The sequence below is a fragment of the Cebus imitator genome, unplaced genomic scaffold (genome assembly GCF_001604975.1).
Source record: "Cebus imitator isolate Cc_AM_T3 unplaced genomic scaffold, Cebus_imitator-1.0 Scaffold144, whole genome shotgun sequence".
NCBI classification, from domain to species: Eukaryota; Metazoa; Chordata; class Mammalia; order Primates; family Cebidae; genus Cebus; species Cebus imitator.
In genome coordinates this window covers 245,344-268,358 of record NW_016107459.1, presented here as the reverse complement: position 1 = coordinate 268,358, position 23,015 = coordinate 245,344, and the positions used below count along the sequence as shown (strand labels likewise).

General features: G+C 34.2%; 1 protein-coding gene across 2 annotated transcripts in view; it reads right to left on the bottom strand.

Moving 5' to 3' along the window:
- The window catches only part of GRID2 (glutamate ionotropic receptor delta type subunit 2), a 731,875-nt gene that overhangs the window by 548,404 nt on the left and 160,456 nt on the right, over positions 1–23,015 (bottom strand). For both annotated transcript variants that reach the window (XM_037743424.1, XM_017542400.2), the window contains exons 6-7: positions 17,725–17,886; positions 3,790–3,909 (exon numbers count right to left, since the gene is read on the bottom strand). In XM_037743424.1, coding sequence (XP_037599352.1) covers positions 3,790–3,909; positions 17,725–17,886 — 282 coding nt within the window. The remainder of the gene's footprint in view (positions 1–3,789; positions 3,910–17,724; positions 17,887–23,015) is intronic.

Here is a 23,015-nt window from a genome sequence, read left to right as displayed (position 1 = left end):
GATGAGTTTGGGTCCTTTGTGGGGACATGGATGAACCTGGAAACCATCATTCTCAGCAAACTGACAGAGGAGCAGAAGAAAAGACTATTTCTTAATAACTTTCTTAACTTCCTAACATCAAACATAAAGACTTGCTTGCAAACACAGCATTCTTTATTTAACCCCACCCCTTATCACTCTGGAAAATGATGTTCCAATGCCTACGGTTAAGCACTCCATCTAATTCTTGATTCAGTCCTCTCTTTTTTCCTCCTGTATCTCTATCAATGATAACTTTTCTTTCCTATATCTTCATTTGCTTCCTCAATACTGGCTTGTAAGCATTCAAATATACTCAAGTCTCTTACATTGTAAAAAATCTCCCCCAACAACTTCACAAAGTCATTTAATTACTACCCAAACGTATGAACTTCCTCACTTTCCTTTTTACTTTTCTACCATTGCTATTTAAACACATGGCATTGCCCTGCTACTGAAATTTCACTCACTGATGAAAGTTAACCACAACTTCTTGTCATGTACTAGACACCGTTCTGGATGCTTCACCTTACTAACTCATTGAAGTTAGGCCAGCATATCTCAGCATCAAAATCCAATAGAAAGGACAGTTTTAGGCAACCTCAGTCATAAGTATCAATATAAAACCCGTATACAGGGTGGTAGTAAATAAAATCATTTTTATGTAAACATAAGCATAATTATAATTTTATATATGTATAAACAATTTTATATAAAAATTATGCATATTCAGGACTGTACAGAGCTTCCTTAATCTGATCTAAGTTAATAATATGTAGATATCGTCTTATAGTATTGAATATTTTTTCTCTGAGATTGATAATGATCCAAAAAAGCCTACTACTGTTATTTCCATTCAACATCATCCCAAGAAGGTATAAAATAACAAAGAGACAAAACTCTTATTAATTGCAAATGACAAAATAATTTGCAGAACATTCATGAGAATCTACAGATAAATTATTAGAATTAAAAGTCTAAGCAAGAGTGCTGGATATAAAATCAATATGAAATATCAATATTATTTGTATACACAGTAGCAAACAGAAATGATATTTTAGAAGATACCATATTACATTCATAGACTATAATACCACTCAGCACTATAAAAGACAAAATTATTGACACATGAAAATAAGAATGTACCTCAAATGTTGAGAGGAAAAAAGAAACAAATGTGTAAATGCTACTTTATGCATTTATGTAAACTTTCAGACCAAGAAAACTGTCTGTGCTTCTAAAAATAAAAATAGGAATAATAGAACTTTCTGAGTCACAGAAACATTCTACAACTTGACCTGGGTAGTGGTTACACTGGTGAATGTGCTTACTGAAAGTCACTGTGCACTTAATATTTGTGTGTTTTATTGTGCTTAAATTATATCTCAATAAAACAAATAAAGAGCATTGAAGAATAAAATTTTACTTTTTTCTTACCCCATATATTAAAAAAAAAAAAAACTTCCAGATAGATAAAAGAGCGTAATTTGAAAGACAGAAATATAAAACCCTTGGAACCTAATTGAGCATACCCTCATGACTTGGGGGGTAGGGAGTAATTTCTTAGATAATACTGAGCAGCAATAATAATAGGGAAGAAAATTAATAGTTCTTCTAAATTTAAAGATACTAAAAATGGAATTGAAATAAAATCCACAGAGAGGAAAACAAAACTGACAAAAAATAAAAATAAAAAATAAAACACTAGGGGCCAGGCACGGTGGCTCACGCCTGTAATCCCAGCACTTTGGCAGGCCGAGGCGGGTGGATTACGAGGTCAAGAGATCGAGATCATCCTGGTCAACATGGTGAAACCCCGTCTCTACTAAAAATACAAAAAATCAGCTGGGCATGGTGGCGGGTGCCTGTAATCCCAGCTACTCAGGAGGCTGAGGCAGGAGAATTGCCTGAACCCAGGAGGCGGAGGTTGCGGTGAGCCGAGATTGCGCCATTGCACTCCAGCCTGGGTAACAAGAGCGAAACTCCGTCTCAAATAAATAAATAAATAAATAAATAAATAAATAAATAAATAAAACAAAACACTAAAATTCAGAATATATACATAATGTCTAGAATCAATTATAAAAAGCAAAAGACACCCCCTCCAAAAAAAATAACCAAAAAAGTAAATGAGCAATTAACTCAGAAACAACTGAAGAGCCAAAATATGTAGGAAAATATGCAGACTGTTTCATAATCAGGGAAATGTAAATTGAAATTATGAGGATATATCATTATATATACCCAATAAATTAATAAAAATTTTAGTCTTACCAATTCAATACTTGATTAGAATGTGGGGCAATGCCTGTACTGCTGGTGGTATGTAAATTAGTAAATTGCTATGAAAATAGGTTTGATGTTATCTGGTAAAGTTCAAGATATGGCTTCTTCCACTTGCAGCAGTTCTACTTCTGGATACAAAACCTACAGAAATACATCTACAAGCATGAAAGAATACAAGATGTATATCCAATAATTTTTGTAACAGCAGCTTATAGCAATCTAAAAATGGAAACAAACAGTAGTGGTTTGAGACACATCCATACAATAGAAAACAATATAGCAATATAAATGAATAAACTGCTACTACATGTAACAACAAGGATCAATAACATAAACATACTGTTGAACACAAGAAGCAAGAAGAAAAGGATATATGCATTCTTGAGTCCATTCATAAGTTGCAACGTTGACAAAACAATTATTTAAGGATTTAATCAAAGGCGCTAAAAATATATTTAACATGCAAATATGGGAGTGTTTAGAATGCTGGCTATTTTCTTTCTCTTGACCATAGTAATGATTGTTTCCTTTAAAATAATTCACTAAGCTTTGTGTTTTATGCAGTTTTCTATATGTTTGATATTATTCACTATTAAACAAAAATTTAAAATGCATTAAGATAGTTTCAACCACATTAGCATAAATGTATTGAAAATTTGTATTGCTCATAACTTCTCACTTCATTTTGTCTAGGTTTTTTTTGCATCTTACATCTCAGCACTAAAAATACCTACTGAAGAACCTTCTACCCTCAATGTAGTCAACTTTAGACAGTTAGAAATTTAGTCATCAGTTCTGTGTACACACTCAATTATGTTATGGTTTTCCCTACCAAATATATATATATATATATATATATATATATATATATTTATGGCAAATCCAAATTATAGAAACATTGTTAATACAAGGGCTTTTTTATTCTCCTTGATAAAGTTATTGTCCCAGTATTTCATGAAACATGCATTATTAGCACTCAGCTTCTTCTTAAATGTGATCAGTAGGATACAACAAGAGTTCATTTTCTGTAAACTATTTTCTACAAATTACATGACACATACAGAAGTTAAAATCCTGTAATGTCAGATCTTACAGTAGACTTTCTGTCTTACTATATGAAATTTATCCAAGCTCTTATTCTGATTTTGTATGTGTTACAAGTTAAAAACCAAGCAGCTTCAAGTTATATACATATTAAATTTACTACTTTATAAAAATTATTATTATAACAAATAAAAGATTATGCTATTTCCCTAGGCAAGATTCAGATCATTTTCCTCCTTTACATTCTTCTAAGGAAGAAATATAGTTTTTGCTAAATACTTCTGGTAAATATTTAAGGTCATTCCAATGCCTAATTTCCCCCCATCCTATTCTTTCTCTTTCAAACTGCAATATTGACTTTAATGGGTACTGTGATCATATTGCATGGAAAACAAACAAAACCATAGTATAGGAAAAAGCATATTAATCAGTGTGTCTTACTTTGCGAACACCTCTGCCAAGCTCTTCTCCATAGTTGGTTCCAAGAATTTCAAAGTGGACATTGGGATTACCTCCATTTTCTCCAAATTCAAGCTCTCCAGTCAGCCCACTAACTCCACCCTAAAGGACAGAACAGAAACTGATGTAAAATTTGAGAAGTAATAACAATAACAATAATAATAAACACAAAAGGAAGTTCTAGGAACTCTACTTCCATCTATAAAATAAATAAAGTATGCAAATTTTAACAGACTACTTTTAAAAATTGGTACACAGCATAAAACAGGAGTACAGTTGAACCTAACTTTGGTAATCTTTAATACAACCTCATCCATTTGTCATAAAAACAGAAATTAAGACACCAAAAGTCAAGTGACAGTTCAAAATAAAGCCATGTTAGAGCTCAAACTAAGTTTCAGGGTCAAGTTTTTGCCAACATACCTTGTGACTTGAATGGATTCACTAGTCAGAAAACAAGATGCTTCTGGAGTCCATAAAATCTACTTTAGATAGATTCTAAATATTCTTTGTTCTAGCACAAATCCATTTAATTTTGATCTAAAATTATAGCTGGGGATCTTAAAAGTCACTGTTTCTAGATTAGAGGCTTATGTTTTTTTTTTTGCCCCTTCTTTAAACATATTTTCCAAATCAAAAATAAAAGAGCTAAATTAGGCTTGAGATCTGTTTTGCTCTTAAGAGGTAGTGCTGGCTGTTGAGATTCACTGGGAATTTCAAGTTTCATCTTTCATTCAGCATGACAGATGTTCATTTATCCAACAGATGGCAATGTAGGTCATACTTCTCTCATTCTTGTTTATTATTCTTTTCTCAGTTTAGTTTATCAGCCTTCAAATTATTTAGGATTTTACAAATGAAAATCACACTCTGAGTCACTTCAATGCTAAATTACGTCTAACTTAAATTTTTGGCCTAGTAATGACATTTATTTCGGAAACAAATGATCTCAGTTTGTAAATTGCTTTAATTATCACCTCTAAGATGTTGGTATTTAAATACATCTCACTTGACATAACCTGCAACTCCATCTCCAGTCTTTTCTGGCTGTTATTAATATGCTGTTTGCTTTTCCTTCTGCTTCTTCTGTGCCTTGTAGCCCAATCACCTGCTGCTAAGTTCATGATGAGTTCAATACTATTTTTGATTGATGTTTTCCTACATGAATCACTAATTTTAATATTTAATCCACTGTATTTTTATAACAGTAATAATCAATAAAATTAATTATTCACCATTATTTCCCAAACAGCCAGTTTCTATTATCTAGTTTTACTGATAAAAATCCTATTGGATTTGATACATCAATACTCTCTTCATATATGATTCAGCAATCAAGAGCATAGGTCACAATTCCTGGGTTTCACCAGTGGCTTCACAATCTACTAGTTGTGTAAACATGTAATCAGGCTAAGCCATTTCATTTGTCTATGCCTCAATCACTAGATCTGTTAAATGAGAAAATAATAGTGCCTACCCCAGAAGAGATTTCTGATTATTATAATACATGTAAAGAATATTGAAAAGTTCTTGAGATGTGGTGAAAGCTTAAATATTACTAATATTATTACCTCCACCATTAATTAATTATTTTTGAAGGATTTTTAATTATCTTAGAAATTGTTGGCATAATCTTATTTTTTAATTAAAATTCACTTGGTTTGCCAAAAATTAGTATATGCTTAAATATTTAGATGGCTTTGGAAAATATTTTTGCAAATGTCAACTCAGTTACATTTCATTGATTTTATTTGGGGAGAAAAAAGTTAAAGCAGCTGGTCTAGGATGTTTTCTCTTCTTTCACTGGTGTATGTATAGGGGAGCAACTATGGGTAGAGGTTGGGTCTAATGTCCTTGTCCATTGGAACTCCAAGTAAATAGACTGGTAATATTTACTAGGTGAGAGATTCCTTATTTATACAAAGCCCTTAGCAGGATATCTCAGACTAAAGAAATATTGGAACAAATAAACCCAGGATCTATGGATTAATGTTTGTGGCTCCCCAGAAAGTGTACTGAAGCTTTACATTTTCTAAGGTAAAAATCGAGATCTTTCATAATGTAAATCCTTCCCTGTGGTGAGAGATAAACCTATGAAACCCTCCTTGGAGACAGAATGAGCATTTCCAGTGTGGGAAGAAAGAACCTGGGAACTATGCAGAATGTCTCCTACTCTTTCTCCTTGCCTATATTTTTGATACAGGCAATATATCTGATTCTTGCCCATCTATTCCAGTCTGTGCTCACTATCTCATAACATCCAATTTATTTTAAAGACTGAAATAGGTGCAGTGGATCTTATTATCATTAATATCTCCAAATGGCAAATACTGTAGGAATCTGATTGATAAATATAAGCTATATTTACTTATATTTAAGTAAATACAAGCTTATTAAGTAACAATATAAGCTTATTAGATAATAATATAAACTTATTAAGTAATAAGCTTATATTACTACAAGTAACTTCAAATACCTATATTCAGAAATATTTTTATGAGAGTTTTTCTTGTCCATAATCACACATCTACCTAAATAATATCTTTTAATTATGTCAGAATCTTAAATTTTTGTTTCAGTAGCTTATTTGTAGGAAAAAGATATCCTATATCAGTATGATTGCTACATAAAAACTACTATATTCCTAAAATTTTTACACGTTTAAGCACTAAACTAATCTGGTGCTGTGTTATTATTCTCAATCAATACCCACGTGGCCACCTAGGTCATGCCTTTATCCTTTACTTCTTCTGCCACTGAATGACTTAGTTTACTTGAACAAGGTACAAAAAAACCAATAAATTGGGGGACTTGCATTTAGTTTGCTTCAGCATTCACTTATCTTGCTCACCTTTTTGCTTTGTAAGTTATCTTCTTTATGCTATATTCTTAATGAGCTGTTGGCATGTATAATCAGTGGAACCTTCCCTCACGAAGATGTCAGAGATGCTTGAGAGGTCAGTATTTCAAGCAAGTAAACACTTTAACTAAAACCTATTGTTACCTTGCCCAGACTTAACCTCTCTGATTTTTTATTGCCTTAGAAAAATCCAGGGCTTTAAAGCTTTTTTCCATCTATCCTCAAATTAACCTTGAAAACAGAGCCCATGTAAAAATGTGTGGTGGCGAAGTAGTAATGAATGGTCATTATTTTTGTGCATGCATGGTTGTATTTTTTTATCTCTTGGTGATGCAGCACATTTTAAACAATATAAGCTAATGCGACATTGATAGTATGAATAACACATACAGATAATTTCTAAATGTCCTTCAAATTGGCAGTAAAAATTGCTGCCAGGGTAAATCTTTTTAAAAATATGAAATAAAATTGGTTTTAATGTCATCCATCCACTTGATATAGAAATACCACTGGACATCAAACATAGAGAGCAAAGAGTAGAACAATTAAGAGGAAAATCAGAGGTTGGGAATAATTTAGCACTGGATAATGAGTTTCTAAAGGCAAAAGGTATTGATCCCTTATGGCTAGGAAAAGTTGGGGAAAAGACAAAAAAAATTACTGAGACTGTATGTCATTCTGTTTATGATGAAGAAGGATCTTTTCCTATACTTGAAAAGGGATACTTTTGGAGGATCACGTGAGACATTAAATATTTATCACACTTGCCTAAATTCCTGATACATATTCCTAGGTTCCTTGTAACCTGCAGACATGCGTGGTAACTAAGAATAATCTGTTAAAATAACCATGGGTCCAGCAAGGCAGTGAACACTCTGGTAGGTATCAGACTCAGCAGGGAGCCCTGATGCCTCTGTGTTGCATTAGCGTCAGGTTCAGAGAGAAAAATCCCCAACAAGAAAAATACCATATTTTCCACCCAACAAATAAGTATTTTAATGGGTAAATAGAAACTAAGATACAATTTTAAAAAAGACAAAAATAAAGAACCTTAATTTGTATGAAATATCTAGGAAAATTTGAGTTGCCATGTAACATTATGTGTGTGTATATGTATGCGTATTTGCATATATACATATACAATCAAACAGTCATTCATAATAAAGACTCTCAGCCAGCTGAGAATGTCAACAGGATGTTACAAGCATTGTGATCATGCTGTCTCCATCTTAGAGGACCCTGAAGCCTAGTCAACCAGTTAACTGAGGAGCCCAAACTGAAACCATCATCTTGTGTCTCATATTTTTTCCTCTGGACTACGTAAACTGTGTGTTCAATATATCATATCTTAGTGAATTGCTCCGAAGTGCATGTTGAACTGAATTAAATTAAATCTATTCCACTTAACCCACTTTATGATTAAAATAACCTGAAGCTGGAGTGTATCTTGGCGAATACACAAGAGGCCTATTCCAAGAGCATGGATGGCAGTTTTTAAATTGCCTATGACACAAAGTTTACTTATACACATTTTTGTAAAAAGGCTACCTTATATTTCATGCCAATCCTGTTTGTGGTAAGTCAGATTGTTTTCCTAAATTTGCTCTCTTTTTTTCAGATTTGTAAATTCTAAATGATACATAGCGCTTTACACAAAAGGTAATGTCTAGATTTCTCCAAGTATGCAGACTTTTTAAAAGCCCACAAAACCAAACATAACATTATTTTAATCTTTGTCTTCCTCACACACTTACATTAAATTACCAAATCTTATTTCAATTTTGTAAATATCCTCAAGGATATTTACCTGTATCCATCCATGGCCCACACCCTAACCAGGTCTTCTCTAAGTAAGAGGAGTAGCCTCTTAATTGGTGTTCTGTCATGCAGTGAGTCCTGGTTCAATGGCAGTTGCAGAATAGATTTTCTACTTGGGAATCATGGGATAATCTGCTTTTATCACCACCCTGTTTAAAATACTTTAGTTTGGCCTGGTGCAGTGGCTCATGCCTGTAATTCCAGCACTTTGGGAGGCTGAGATTGGTGGATCACCTGAGTTTAGGAGTTCCAAACCACCCTGGCCAACATGGCAAAACTTGTCTCTACTAAAAATACAAAATTAGCTGGACAAGGGGTGCAAGCCTGTAATCCTAGCTACTAAGGAGGCTGTGGCAGGAAAATCGCTTGAACCCAGGAGGCGGAGGTTGAAATGAGCTGAGATCACACCACTGCACTCCAGCCTGGTGACAGAGTGAGACTCTATCTCAAAAACAAAAAAATAACAAACAAAAAACCTCCAGTGTCACATTATTCCTCAAATAAAGTTTGGAAATTTCAACACTGTTTATCAAACTCATCATGGTCCTTCCCCCTCTTAGCTAATTAGGAGACATGCCTCTATTCTGGCTACCTTGGGCTTATTTCAGAGACTTCAACGTGTCAAGCTCTTTTTCTTACAAGCCCAGAAACATTCTATTTCATTTGCATGAAAGAGTCGTCTTTCCTCTTTCCTGAAATACTCTTCATTTTCCTTTCTTGGCTAATGCATACTCAGCCTAAACATTTCCACTTATCTATCACTCTCAGGCCTAAGTAGGCCCTCCAATGACATATTTCTAGAACAGTTGGTGTTTCCACTTTTGTAGAACAAATCACGCTTGTAATTATTTTTGATATTTCTATTTTCCTTCCTTATTCTCTGATCTCCTAGTACAACATATGGTAATATTCAATAAATATTTGTTGAATGAATAAATTACCATATAAGAATTGGTATAATTTCAATATTTTTAACCTTTCAAAAATATTCTTTCCGATATCAACATGTATCAAGATAACTCTATCAGATATATTGATGTATGTTGAGTTCGACATACATCAATATGAGAAAACGTACTGGTTCTTAAACATTTGAAATATTGCATAAACTGATATTTTTTATTTTTGCACATTCCATATTGAAAATCATCATAATTTTAACAGAAATTGGTCAATTAAGACAATGAAAAATAATTTGATTTAAGGCTCTATTAAATTTTAGTTCACCTACTAATATAGAATACATAGAAATTTGTCAGTGGTTTTATGCATAATCACAGTTTCGAATCTAACATTTTTCTTAGTTTTTAAAAAAATTAAATGAAAGAGGTAAAGGTAGTCTTTCTAAAACTCAGGTCTGATTTTATATAAAAATTATTTAGTGTTTTACATTTACCCATGAAATAATTTTTTTTCCTAAATCACTTTCCAGTCAAAACAATTTTATGTGTTCCCTCCACTCTGGTAAATTAGTCAACTTTTGTCATTGTACACATGATTTATTCTAATAGATGTGTCAGCTATAGCATTCTACCACCTGAAATATCCTCCTTCCATAGTTTTATATATCCTAAGGCTGCTAGTTTTCCAATTTCCATTAAGATGTTATCAGTTCCATGCAAGTATTTCTAATCTGTTTCTAGTTGGGTTCCCAAGGAAACAGGTCTGAGATGATTTGCTTGTATGCAGGAGGTTTATTTTAAGTGCTACTGAGGGAGCACCTATGATGGAGTGAGGGAAGAGGGACTGGACAGAGGGAGAGATGAAAGTCTGATACAAATACAATACCAGTTTAGGTCATCCAATGGACCAGTCTGTAGACAACCTTTCAGGCTTGTCCCCTGAAGAAAGGAACTTAGACATTTCCAGTTTTACAGTGACTATTCATTGGATTCATGCTGCCCCTGGAGAGAGGGTGGAACAATTCCCCTGCAGGGCAATTCCTGACCAAAGGCTCAGATGTCTTTCTTGGCTGTTAAGCAAGTATCTCAGTGTGTACCACAGCACATTACCCTCTTCTCTAAGATTCTACAGTATCCTATATTTACCACATCTGGGTCCTTTTGTTATTTCTGGCCTTTAGTGTAGCTTTTTGTATAGTTACTCAATATTCACTACTAGTCTATAAATTTCAGTTTTGGGGGGTAATCCCATAAATTAGTTTGCACAGTACATTCTACAATATAGACATTTGATAAATACCTGTTAAAAGAGTGATTAATACATGGATGAAGTGCCCACTTGAAAATTGTTTCAATATTAAAAATACTAACACTAAGAAAAAATGAGAAATGATTTCTATTTAAATATAGTACACTTCTGTAAATAAAAAGAAGCTACTTGTGTTGCAATGACTATTCCACTATCTGTAAGAAAGAAGGTAGTTCTGCACTGGGTAAATTGATTCCTAAATATCGCAGGGGAGTGGTTTTCAAATTGTAGTTCTAAGAACTGATTGTGGTGGGAGTCTGTGGAAATCCTCTCCGTTTCCAGAGCAGCTCAAATTTATTGATTGCATTTATTTAGTTTAAAAGATTTGAAACCTTGTTCTAAGTTACAAAACACTAACAAATTAAATTATACAATATGAAAACTCTTTCCCAATATATAGTTTTCATGAGACGTTACAACAATGTAGCTTCTCATAATAAACTAAAGATTGAAAAACAAGCCGTTAAACCATAAATATGGTTTATGTAATATTAATCGAGGCGTTTATTTCCATAATTTCTTGATGTGCCTGTTTAGTCAAGTGACATTGACAGGAGTGACTAAAACGATCACCATGAACAAGAAAAATGGTAAATGAGAAAGTACATAGACACAAATTAGAAACCACAAAACTTGGTATTTAAAACTAATTAGCTATGCAACACTTAGCACACCATTTAATTTTTCTGAAGTTCAGTTTTTCTCTACCTAAAAATGGAGTAAAAAGGTTAGATTAACTTTATTGTGACTTGCTACTCTATAATTGTACAAGTTACTAATAAAAATGTAAAAGAACTTAAGTATATAATATAGTAAAACAAAAATAGAAGAACACTTTCCTTACAAAATTTTTAAAAGTTCTCTGTTCAGATAATGCCTCTGGTATCTTTAAGAGTATAATACTTGTGGCATGCTGCTTTTTAAGTCTATGCCAAGACATAAAGTATTAGAATTGAAGCGATAATGTTAATTTTATTTGACAATGACATCAATGTATATTTGAAAAATACAAAAGAATCATCTCAAAATAAATGAGAACCAGTAATTAAGTTTGGAAAGTTGATCAGGCCAGTCGTAAAATATATTAAACATCAATATCTTCCTTATACAGCTACAGTAACTAATTTGAAAATCCAATGGAACATCTCATTTATGATAGCATGCACACATGCATTCATACACGCACACACACATGCACACACACATGCACACATGCACGCACACACATGCACACATACACATCCTATAAAATTTTAGATACAAATACAATGAAAATATATGTGAGGAACACTGTACATTTTTGTTTTGTTTTGTTTTGAGACAGAGTTTTGCTCTCGTTGCCCAGGCTGGAGTATGATGATGCAATCTCAGCTCACCGCAACCTCCGCCTCCCAGTTTCAAGCTATTCTGCTGCCTCAGCCTCCCAACTTACTGGGAATACAGATGCCTGCCACCATGCCCAGCTAACATTGTATTTTTAGTAGAGGTGGGGTTTCTCCATGTTGGTCAGGCTGGTCTCAAACTACCGACTTCAGGTGATCTGCCTGCTTCAGCCTCCCAAAGTGCTGGGATTACAGGTGCGAGGCACTGCACTTGGTCAACACTATAAATCTTGAATGAGGGTTAAAAAAAGCTGACTATATTGATAGATGCCATGTCATAGATGGAAAGACTCAATATTTTTAAACTATAAGTCCCTCAAAAATATTTTATAACATCCATGTAAATAACAATGGCACAGGGGTGCTAATATTTGGCAAAAATAAACATTTATTGTTAAACATTAACTGCTAATTTTTGAAAAAAGAATAAAAATGAAAGGGCACTTATTCTTACAAATTCACACAATACACTATAAACCTCAGGTACAAAAGAGTACTTGAGAAACAGCAACCTTGCCCATTACTGGACATTTGTACTACTTATGTCAACAACATCATTTTTTAATTCTTTTGTTTGATCCCCATAATAAGAATATGAATTAATTTAGGGAAACTTGTTCTCTTCTTGCTTGTACTTTGTGCGGCAGCACACACCTTTGTAATATGTATGCAGCATGCCCTTAATATAGGCATTTTGTATTTACTTCAATGTAATTAAAAATTTTATCACTAGAATATTCCCATTGTAATAAAGAGCCTGACCTCCTTTGTGCTGCTGGCTGCTGACTTCTTTTTAAGCGTTAGCCTCCCTTTCTTTGGCCCCACATCTGTACAGGCTGATAAAGAAAGGCCATTCCCACAACTACTTATTTGACACCTGTGGGAAACTTGAGCCTCTCAAATCTCCAGCCCACATGAGTGGGAACCTTTTCCCAGCCCTAACCCCTAGTCACCAGAAAGGTCCAGCCCACTCCCTCTGTTTTGCCCAAACTAGCCTGAATCGGTTTGGGCCCATTCTGTTCTTCCTGGGAGTCTTTATGTGAGTAATGAACTTTCTTTTTCTCTTGATGTGTGGAGTATCATCAGCATTGATATCTAAATCGGATAACCAAAAACACTCATCTGATGAAAAAAGTAATATAATTTTTTAAAATCAATTTTTAAGGTCAGTTTGAAATGTGAGACAAAAAAAATTGAACATTTGCAATCACGTATACTACTCAAACTGAGTCTCTTAACACAAAGAATCGATATGTTCCTCTAAAACATGACAGTGAGGCAGAAGCTGACAGGGACAAATGTACAAAATAAAATTTCCCACAAAATAAAGTTTCCGCACAAATAAAATTTCCTTTCTAATTTCCTTAATTTCCTTCCTAAAAAGTCCCGCAAAATAAAATTTCATAATTATTATATTCAATAATTGTTTTGGTTATAGACTTTCTAACAGAAATATCTTATATATTGAATTTCTACATGAGAAATACCGACATATTATGGTGTCTGACTATTCTTCCTCCTGATCCTCTCATTAAATAAGTGTTTCCTAAGCAACCTTCTAAACTATTATTTTGTCTTTGTATGAAAGCTTCAGGAGAATAAATATATTCAGTTTCCTGCATCTTAGCCAAGCCATGAATTAATAAATTGGCAGGATTAGAAACATGTTCAACAACCTCCCTTGGATTTATACCTGCCAGCTCTCTGCATAGATAAAGCTGGAAGATTTTGGCAGCACCTTGAGTTTAGATTAGACATATTCATTTTTCAGTTGAAAAGTCTTTCTCTGCCAATATATTCAATACATTTAATCCTCAAGTACTTTTTTTGATAACAGCCCAAATTCTCATTAAAATTATCCTTTGCAAAAAAGGAACAGCATTGTTATGATTTGAAATCCCCACCAAAACTCATCGCGAAATATAATTACCATTCTAATGGTGTTAAGAAGTAGAAACTTTAAGAGATTATTAGGTCATGAGAGCTCTGCTTCATGAATGGATTATAGTAGTGGGTTAATTGTCACAAGAATTTCGTCCCCTTTTTGTCTCTGTCTCATGTGCTTGCTTGCCATGTGGTGCCCTTCCACCTAGGATAACCTTTGTCAGATGCCAGCACCAAGCCCTTGGACCTTCCAATTCCAGAACTGTGTGCCAAATAAATTTATATTCTTAATAAATTACCAAGTCCATGGTATTCTAGCAGCAGAAATCCAATCAAGAGAGAAAACTTGCACCAATAAGTGGAGCTGTTGCTATAATAAATACCCAAATATGTGGAAGTGACCTTGGAACTGTATCATGGCTTGAAGACTTGGAAAAAAAAAAAAAAAAAAAGAACTGTACTGTTGTGAATAGAGCTTTAAGAGGAATTCTAGTGAAGGTTTGGAAGAGAAGAGCTGTAGAAAAAGTCTGAATCTTCTTAAGGGTTTATTTAATTTGTTGTGACCAGAATACTCTTAAAAATATGGAGAGTTATAGACATTCTCATGAGGTCTCAGACAGAAATGAGGAACAGGGTATTGGAAACTGGATTGAAAGCCATTCTTGTTATAAAGTAACAAACACCTTGGCTGAATTGTGGCCATACTCTATGACTTTGTAGAATGCAGAACTTAGGAGCAATGAACTAGAATATCTGGTGGAAGAAATTCCTAAACAGCAGAGCATTCAGGTTTCTGCCTGGCTACTTTCACCTGTTTATTGTAAGATGTGAGAGAAAGAAATGACTTACAGATAGAGTTTATATTTAATAGAGAAGCAGACAAAAAATTGAAAAATTTACAGGCTGACTATGTAAAGAGTGAAAAAGCATGTTCAGGAGAGAATACCAAAGGTGCAGTCAAGTACTGTTTGCTAAATATACTAACATGGCTAAAAAGGAGCCATGTGCTATTTATCAGGACAATAGGAGAAAAATTTAAAAGGAATTTCAAAATCTTTGAGGATGCTCCTGCCCTCACAGGCTCTGGAAGGCAAAATGATTTCAGGGGATATGCCCAAGGCACTCATCATGGGCACCCTGTCCAGGGTCACCTAGCAATTATTCTCCCTACATTCCAATGTAACATTCTTTAGCTGCCCCAGTTGTGGCTCAACTGGACTCAGGTGAAGCTGGGGCTGTTACTCTGCAGAGTGCAAGTGGTAGGCTGTGGCAGCAACAATGGGGTGTTACATCTTCAGGCAGAGTATGAGAACTGTGGCTATGGGTTCCTCCACCAAGAAAAGCATAAAGACCCAGACAGAGACTTACCTCTAGGGTGAAACCACCACAGACAGCCCCTACAATGTTGAGTAAAAATGTGGGTTTGGACTTCACAAAGAGTTTCCACTAGGGCAATGCCTGCTGGAGCCATGGAAGTAGGACCCTCCCTAAGACCACAGAGCTGTAGGACTAAAACAGCATGTGACTCCAACCTGTGAGAACTGCAGAAGCTGAGTCCAGCAAAGTCCAGGGGGCAGGGTTGCCTAAGGCATTGCAGGCCCAGTGTATCCAGAAATTAGGACACAGATAAAATAATATTTTTTCTCAGCTTTATGACTTAATGTTATTTTTCCTGTTGGGTTTTAGACTTACTTGGGACCAGTTATTCTTTTCTTGCCTATTCCTCTGTTTTGGAATAGAAATGTCTATCCTATGACTGTCCCACCACTGCATTTTGGAAGTAGGTAATCAGTTTTGAATTCATAGCTTCACAGCTGGCAGAAATTTGCGTCATGATGAATCATGTGAGTCTCACCCATATCTGATTTAAATGAAACTCTGAAATTTGGACTTTTGAGTTAATGCTGAAACAAGTTAAAACTTTTGGAACTATAGGGATAGAATGAATGTATTTTATATGTGAGAAGAACATGAGTTTTGGGGGTCCAGGAATGGAGTACTATGAATTTAGTGTCCCCTCCTAAATTCACATTGAAACTTAATTGCTATTGCAAGGGTATTAAGGTAAGGATAGGGACATTAAGAGGTAATTAGACCAGGAGGATGCCACCTCATGAATAGATTAATGCCCATATCATGGGAGTGTATTAGTTATCCAGGAAGTATTGGCCCTCTTTCTCTGTCTTGTGTAGCTGCTCACCATGTGATGGCCTTCTGCCATGAGATGACACTCTCCAGATGTGTGTGCCATGGTGTTGGACTTCCCAGCCTTGAGAACCATGAGTCAAAAAGCTTCTGCTTTTTATAAATTTCTCAATTTGTGGTAATCAGTTAGAACAGCATAAAAGGGATTGATACAAGTACCAAGAGAAAGATCCAGTCTATTCACTATTCAAAATATTTTCTCTACTTCTAGTTTTTGTACATTGTTTAGTTTACTTCTAATATTAAATTTTTATATTTTACTCTGACTTTTCTAAGGGCATTTATATTTCATTTGACTAGCTATTTTTCTTTGGGTTTAAGGAAAGAAAGGAAAATACGCACAGAAAGAATAAAGATGGGTAAAATAAAGAATATAAACTTCCAAATGTCTGTCTCTTTTGTGTAAAGAGTATAGGGGAATTTGTTTGTTTTATTAATCATTTCAGTTTAAATCCAAGAGGCTGTGCAAGACAAATGGAAAATGTCAGAAAGGATGACATGACAAAGAGTCTAACAAACTGCAGAATTCTTATACCACTGAAAGGAGCTAAACCACATAAACTGCCTTCTGAGAATGGAACAAGTAACTAAGCCAAACAGATTCACAACCAGGATAAGCAACACATTGACAGTGAAGAAGAATAATGCAATCAGCTTCCCCAAATAGTTCACAAATGCTGCAATATATTATTTACTTATGAATCCTATCCTTATCATGAGATAAATGAAAGGCCATCACATCAAATGTCTTGCCATGTATATAGTCTAACTGAAAAAGTGCTTATTAAACCTACTGTTAATTTTTTTAGCTGATCATGTGTGCTTTTTCAAAGCCTTTTGTACTTTGCAACAGGCAGCAACATAATTCCAGTATCTCTAATGCTAATGACATAGTCAAGTCAATATATTTCAACCACAATGTTTTTTTACTTGCATAAAATTCCATTATAAATAAACAAGGAAGCCTCCCTTTTTTTTTTTGAGATGGAGTTTCACTCTTATTAGCCAGGCTGGAGTACAATGGCACAATCTCAGCTCACCGAAACTTCCGCCTCCTGGGTTCAAGCAATTCTCCTGCCTCAGCCTCCCGAGTAGCTGGGACTACAGGCACGTGCCACCATGCCTAGTTAAGTTTTGTATTTTTAGTAGAGACGGGGTTTCACCATGTTTACCAGGATGGTCTCAATCTCTTGACCTCGTGATCCACCTGCCTCGGCCTCCCAAAGTGCTCGGGGAAGCCTCCATTTTTATATGTTGATGACTCTCTCACCTATTTCTTTTTAAATATTTTAAATGCCAGATGTAAGTGATGGGGAGGACGGCAGCAAATCACACTGCCACGTGTGTACCAATGCAACAATTCTGCATGTTCTTCACATGTACCCCAAAACCTAAAATGCAATAAAATAAATTGGAAAAAAAAATGTTTTGTTTCCCCATTACACTGTTTTGTAGTTTGAATTGGCAGAAATATTTGAGACAATAAAACCTTTTTCTAAAATATGTTAAATAATTATTTATCATACCTTTTTCACCTAAAAATTAAGAAGAAGTTACCTTCTTGATGGTTTCCAACATTGAGCGCCCACCCTGCCAGGGCTTCGAGTTCTTTCTGATACATGACAAACTTGCCATACTGTGCCACTTCCGGTCCTCCAGCTTCTTATGAAAAGCATTAGCAAGCAGAAGCACCGTGTCATATATGTAAAGGTTTGAAATCTGAAAAGACATTAGAAAGTGATCATTAGAATCATTGACATCAGTCATCAAGAATAAGGAGTAAAACAATTGTCTCAGCTGCTGCTGTTCATGTCGTAGATGGCTGGTTGGCTGGGTTATTTATTAATTGGAAGGTTTCTTTTGTCATTTTCTGGGCAATTTTGTCATTGAGAATGAAGTCTTGTCTGATTGTATGCCTCAATTGCTTTTTCAGCTTATTTAGGTGTGAAAGAGAAGATTAAAAAAAGAAAGAGATAAATTTCGACAGAGATAAGGCTGTTAGTGTCAGGCCTTGGAAAATCATTGGTCCTTATTTCTCTCTGAGGAGGTAAGAATCTAAGGGCTTAAGATTGGTAGGGCAAATTGAATAATACATTTTCTGAATATGTCAAGTTGTGGCATTCTAGTTATTCAGATGGAAAAATACCAACTTGATCTTATATATGAGTGTCATACATACATAAAATGAAGCAGTCAACTGTGTGTATGTCTGTGTATATGGAGATACTGTAATGAAATAATGAAATAACAGAACCATTTATAGCTTATATAGGTATACACATGCATTGCAATTCATTGATTTCACAAATACCATAAACTATTAACTGTTTGTGAATGCGTGTTTACATTAACACATTCTTCTAAGGTACCCATGTTATTAGCTTCTTTCTACATTCACAGGTTGTAAAATAAATTAATAGATTGGAAAATAAATTATAGCCAATTTTTGCTAAGGTTAATTGTACTCTTACAACTAAGTCTTGTCAGAGCTACTATTTATATTGTCAGTTAATCACCAAAGGTACTTATTTTTCAAAGAAGTTAAAAATTACTCAGAAAACATAATACCAAAAGGGATCCTAGGTCAATAAAAGCTGATTAATGTTATATTATTACCTCTGAAGGAAAAACTCAATATAAAATAAACAAAATGAGAAATCAATGTAGTGATGAAAATTAATTCCATCTTAAAACATTTGTGTTTTTCAGATTTTTAAAAGTATATTGTTATGGTTTTCCCTAAAAACACAAGGGATTGTGGACTGTCCTCAGATTATAATTAATCATGGAGGAAATTTTTGAAATAGTCTACCCACATCACAGAACGGTACTAAGCTTTGGCTACTGAGATAGAGGCCGATGCTATGCACAGCTTTTGATAAGAGTTTCCTAACAACGCGTTGTGAATTTTCTTTTACATACCATATAAATCTTCAATCATTTGTGTTTGTTAAGCATCATTTTACATGTATAATACTTATAGGCCTTTTTTGAAGAGACATTGAACACTCAATGTTTGTCCTTCATAAGGAAATATCAGGACTGGCTATTTTCACTACCATCCCAGCCACTTCCCATTTTGCCCAATGATTACTAGATAGACTACAAAAGAATGGCTGAAATCTGCTATAAATGAAGAGTGACACTTACAGCTAACACTAGTCCATGAATCAACAGTCAGGTTGGAATTAGGCGATAAAGACCCAGCAGGAAAAGATAGACGTTACATGAAGTATAAATGTCCAGGGAAATCAAAATAATATACAATTATCTGGCCTTTCCTAACCTCTCCTGGTTCCACTGCCTATAACTTGGTTCCTCTCACTTCTCTAGCTTTATTTTACTCTTCCCTTTGGTAAACGTGTATTTTTTAGGTAAGGAGATATCAAAGGATGCTACCCCAAAAGATTGTTGGGGTGGCATCCTTTGATATCTCCTTAACTTTGTCGAACTAGTTAACATTTTTCAGTATTTGTTTCAAAGGTTACATGCTGGCAGAATCCTACCCTACCAACTTCTCATCTTCTTTTCCTATCTTACAATATGGTGAGTAGTCTCTTTTTATTTATGAAAACACAAAGTGCATACCTCTTTAAAACACATCAGAATACTTTTTTAAAATCTCCCTTTTGCACAAAAAATAAATTTCTTCTGGATGGGGAAGGAATCTTTACATCTGTACATTTTACACCTTTTCTCCTTTATATATTTTCTCCTTCATTTTTCCCTGTAATTTAATTTATTTCCCTTAGACTGACTAAAGCCTAGCACATATTTGGCTGTTGATAAACAGTTATCAAATAAAGAAGACAAAGGATGGAAAGAGGAGAAAAGGAAAGTCAATTTTAAAGCTAGGTATGTTTGACAGAAGTCGAAACATAAAAAATCTGGTAACCTGGGTTCTATCCAAACATGACACTTCTGTGGCACATTCTCTTTTGCATACCCTGAGGCATGTATTTTGAGCATCTATGCTAGTCTTAAAGGTGAATACTTTGTACCTGCTATGTGACAGGCATTTCCAATAAATGACTACATCTCCTCATTTGTCCACATTCCAAACTGCAGGATCAAGAAGTGGTGGTGATATTCTCTGAGATTTTCACTACCCCTCCTAATCTGCCACTTATTTTACAGGCAAGTTTCCATTCTTTGAGCTTCACGCTTTTTCCTATACTACATCTTATCACTTTTGTCTGTCATTATTAACTGATCTTTTGGTCATTTTTTATTTGTGAGGTCTCTGACTCCTCTTTCACAATAATACCAAACTATCTCTCATCATTTAAAAAGGTCACTGCAATTTCTATACTGATAATCTTCACTTCTACTTAGGCCTCAACCAACACAAATGACCATTTACTGGCAGAAACATATACCACCTCTAAAATCATAGACCTCAGTATTTCACATATGGCCATTCATTTCTTCCTACCTTACTTACTGGCACTACACTTGTTCTTTGACATCACCAAACCTCCAACGCCCACCTCCTCTACATTACGAGCTTTCAATATTTAACACCATCTACGGCTTGGTTTGAAATATTTTTCTTTTAGTTTTCATCATCTGGCATAGTTTCTAGGCTGATCATCTTAGTTCTCTTTCTCTGTCTTTCTCTTGTGTTTCAAAGTTTTTATTAAAAATTTAGAATCCAGGATTGACACATTATTACAGATGTGATCTGACTAGGAGAGAATACTGTAAGACATTAGATTTCTTTATCTTAGCAAAATTCTTCTGACATAGAGACCATGATTATATTAAAATGGTTACAGCAAATATGATTTGAATGATACACATACGGAATTTACCTTCAACTTAAAGGTTTTGAACAGCTGTCAAACCACGATTCTTCCATCTAGGCTTCATGTAATTGAATTTGAACTTATATTTTATCTGTACTATTTCAAATTTAGGCTTATTATTCAGTCGACACTAACAATTTGGAACATGATTAATACAACATAAGCTTTCTCTTCTAGCTTTATGCCATTTACAAATTTGATGGGCATGTTTTATTCATTTTCATTCATGTAGTGATAGACATTTTAAAAAGTACTAGGCCTAAAATAGAATCTTGTGAATGACCATAGAGAGCTCCTTGCATTTCAGGAATAGAATACTTATCAGTGCAGTTTGAATGTTCCTCTGGTACTGCAATTCTCAAACTCGGGACAAAAGAACTCCTGGTGGTAGGTTGTAGATATCAGGAAGTACTCAAAGCTACAGAATACATCTAAGGCATATTCTGGTCATATCAATACTGTTTAAGATTTAATTGTTTCATTTAGATATCAATTTTGTTTGAAGATTTGGAAAAATACAACTAAATAGTTTAGTTGTAAAATAATTTGAAGTATTACTTTTAATGGTATAGAAACAGAAATGTTATAACTTTTAAAGATAATAATGAGATTTATATATTTTTGAGCTTTATTTCTCCTTCTGTCTGAGGCCAGAGCATTCACTATCTTCTGCCTTTAGCAGCCCTTTGGTGAAAATGTTTGTCATCATTCTATCAGGACTTATCAATATCTTTCCTAAGGATGTCATGCAAAAATTTGTCAAACACCACAAAAAAATCAACATGCAACACATAGCTTTATGACATTCTCCCAATCTAAAAAAAAACTATAAATAAGGGCTTAATTTGGCAGTGCCTGTTTTTAACGAACCCCTATCATCTTATCTGAAGTACTCCAAACCATTTATTTAAACCATTTATTCTACAGTTTATCCAAACAGTAACATTTAATATGCCAAACTCTGTGAGAAGCTTTTTTCCTTTCTTTCAAAAATTGGGACAATACACCGATCTCCTGTACCTTGGTCCTCTTCCTAAGTGTTTCTCCAGTATTTCTGAGCTATCATATTTTGATCACCCATGCTGACTGATTGGCTACTCTGGGCAATATTTGGCAAGCTTAATTCAAAGCAGTGGGCCTACTCTTGCTATCTCCCTGCTCCTTCTAAACCAGTGGATTACTATTTTTTAAAATGAATTTTACTCTAACCTTTTCAATTTGAAGACAATTTTTCTTAGATGGAGAAAACAGAAGCAGAAGTATTAGAATGTTTCTGTTTTTTCTCCATTAGCAGCCAAACTAACATTAATTCCACCAAGCAGTAAATGGATCATTTCCTGCTTCTTACATATATTGCTAAAAACATTGTTTTCTAGCTAAAAGTTGTTCTTTAGTATTTATTTTGCAACTTCAGCTAATCCTGGGTTTTAGTCTTTTGGGCACTAATTAAAAAACTTATAAAATTTATTTGCTGTTTTTTCTAAATTTTACTTCTCTATGTATATTAAAATAGGTAACAGTCCAGAGATTAAATTTTATCACACATAAGAGGGGTGTTAATATATAACAAATCCTCAAAGCAAAGGTAGTTTTCTTCTATCTGTGGGTTTGACAGGACCAAGAAGAAGGTATGGGTCAGAAGGAAGGTGGTGCTTCCCATACAGCTTTATTGTTTCGGGTAAGATTAGGAATATAGACATAAATAAAATATGTGTTCCCAGATATGGAAGTCCTCATCAGCTGAAATAGAAAGATTATATTGATAGGTAAACATGCTGTAAAATAATTTCTGCTTTCCCTAAATGACACAGTCAATAATTTTTCTTAAGTTTGTACTTCATTTCCTGATACGTCTTTTGACAAAAACAACTTTTAATATTTTATAATTTTCTAAATCAAAATTATTTCATTTATTTTTTCTATTTAGAATTCTATCATTTTCATATCAATTATATTTATGACCAGTTAAAATGCAAACATGGGCCATTACAAGCATATTGACACGGTTTGGCTGTGTACCCATCAAAATCTCATCTTGAA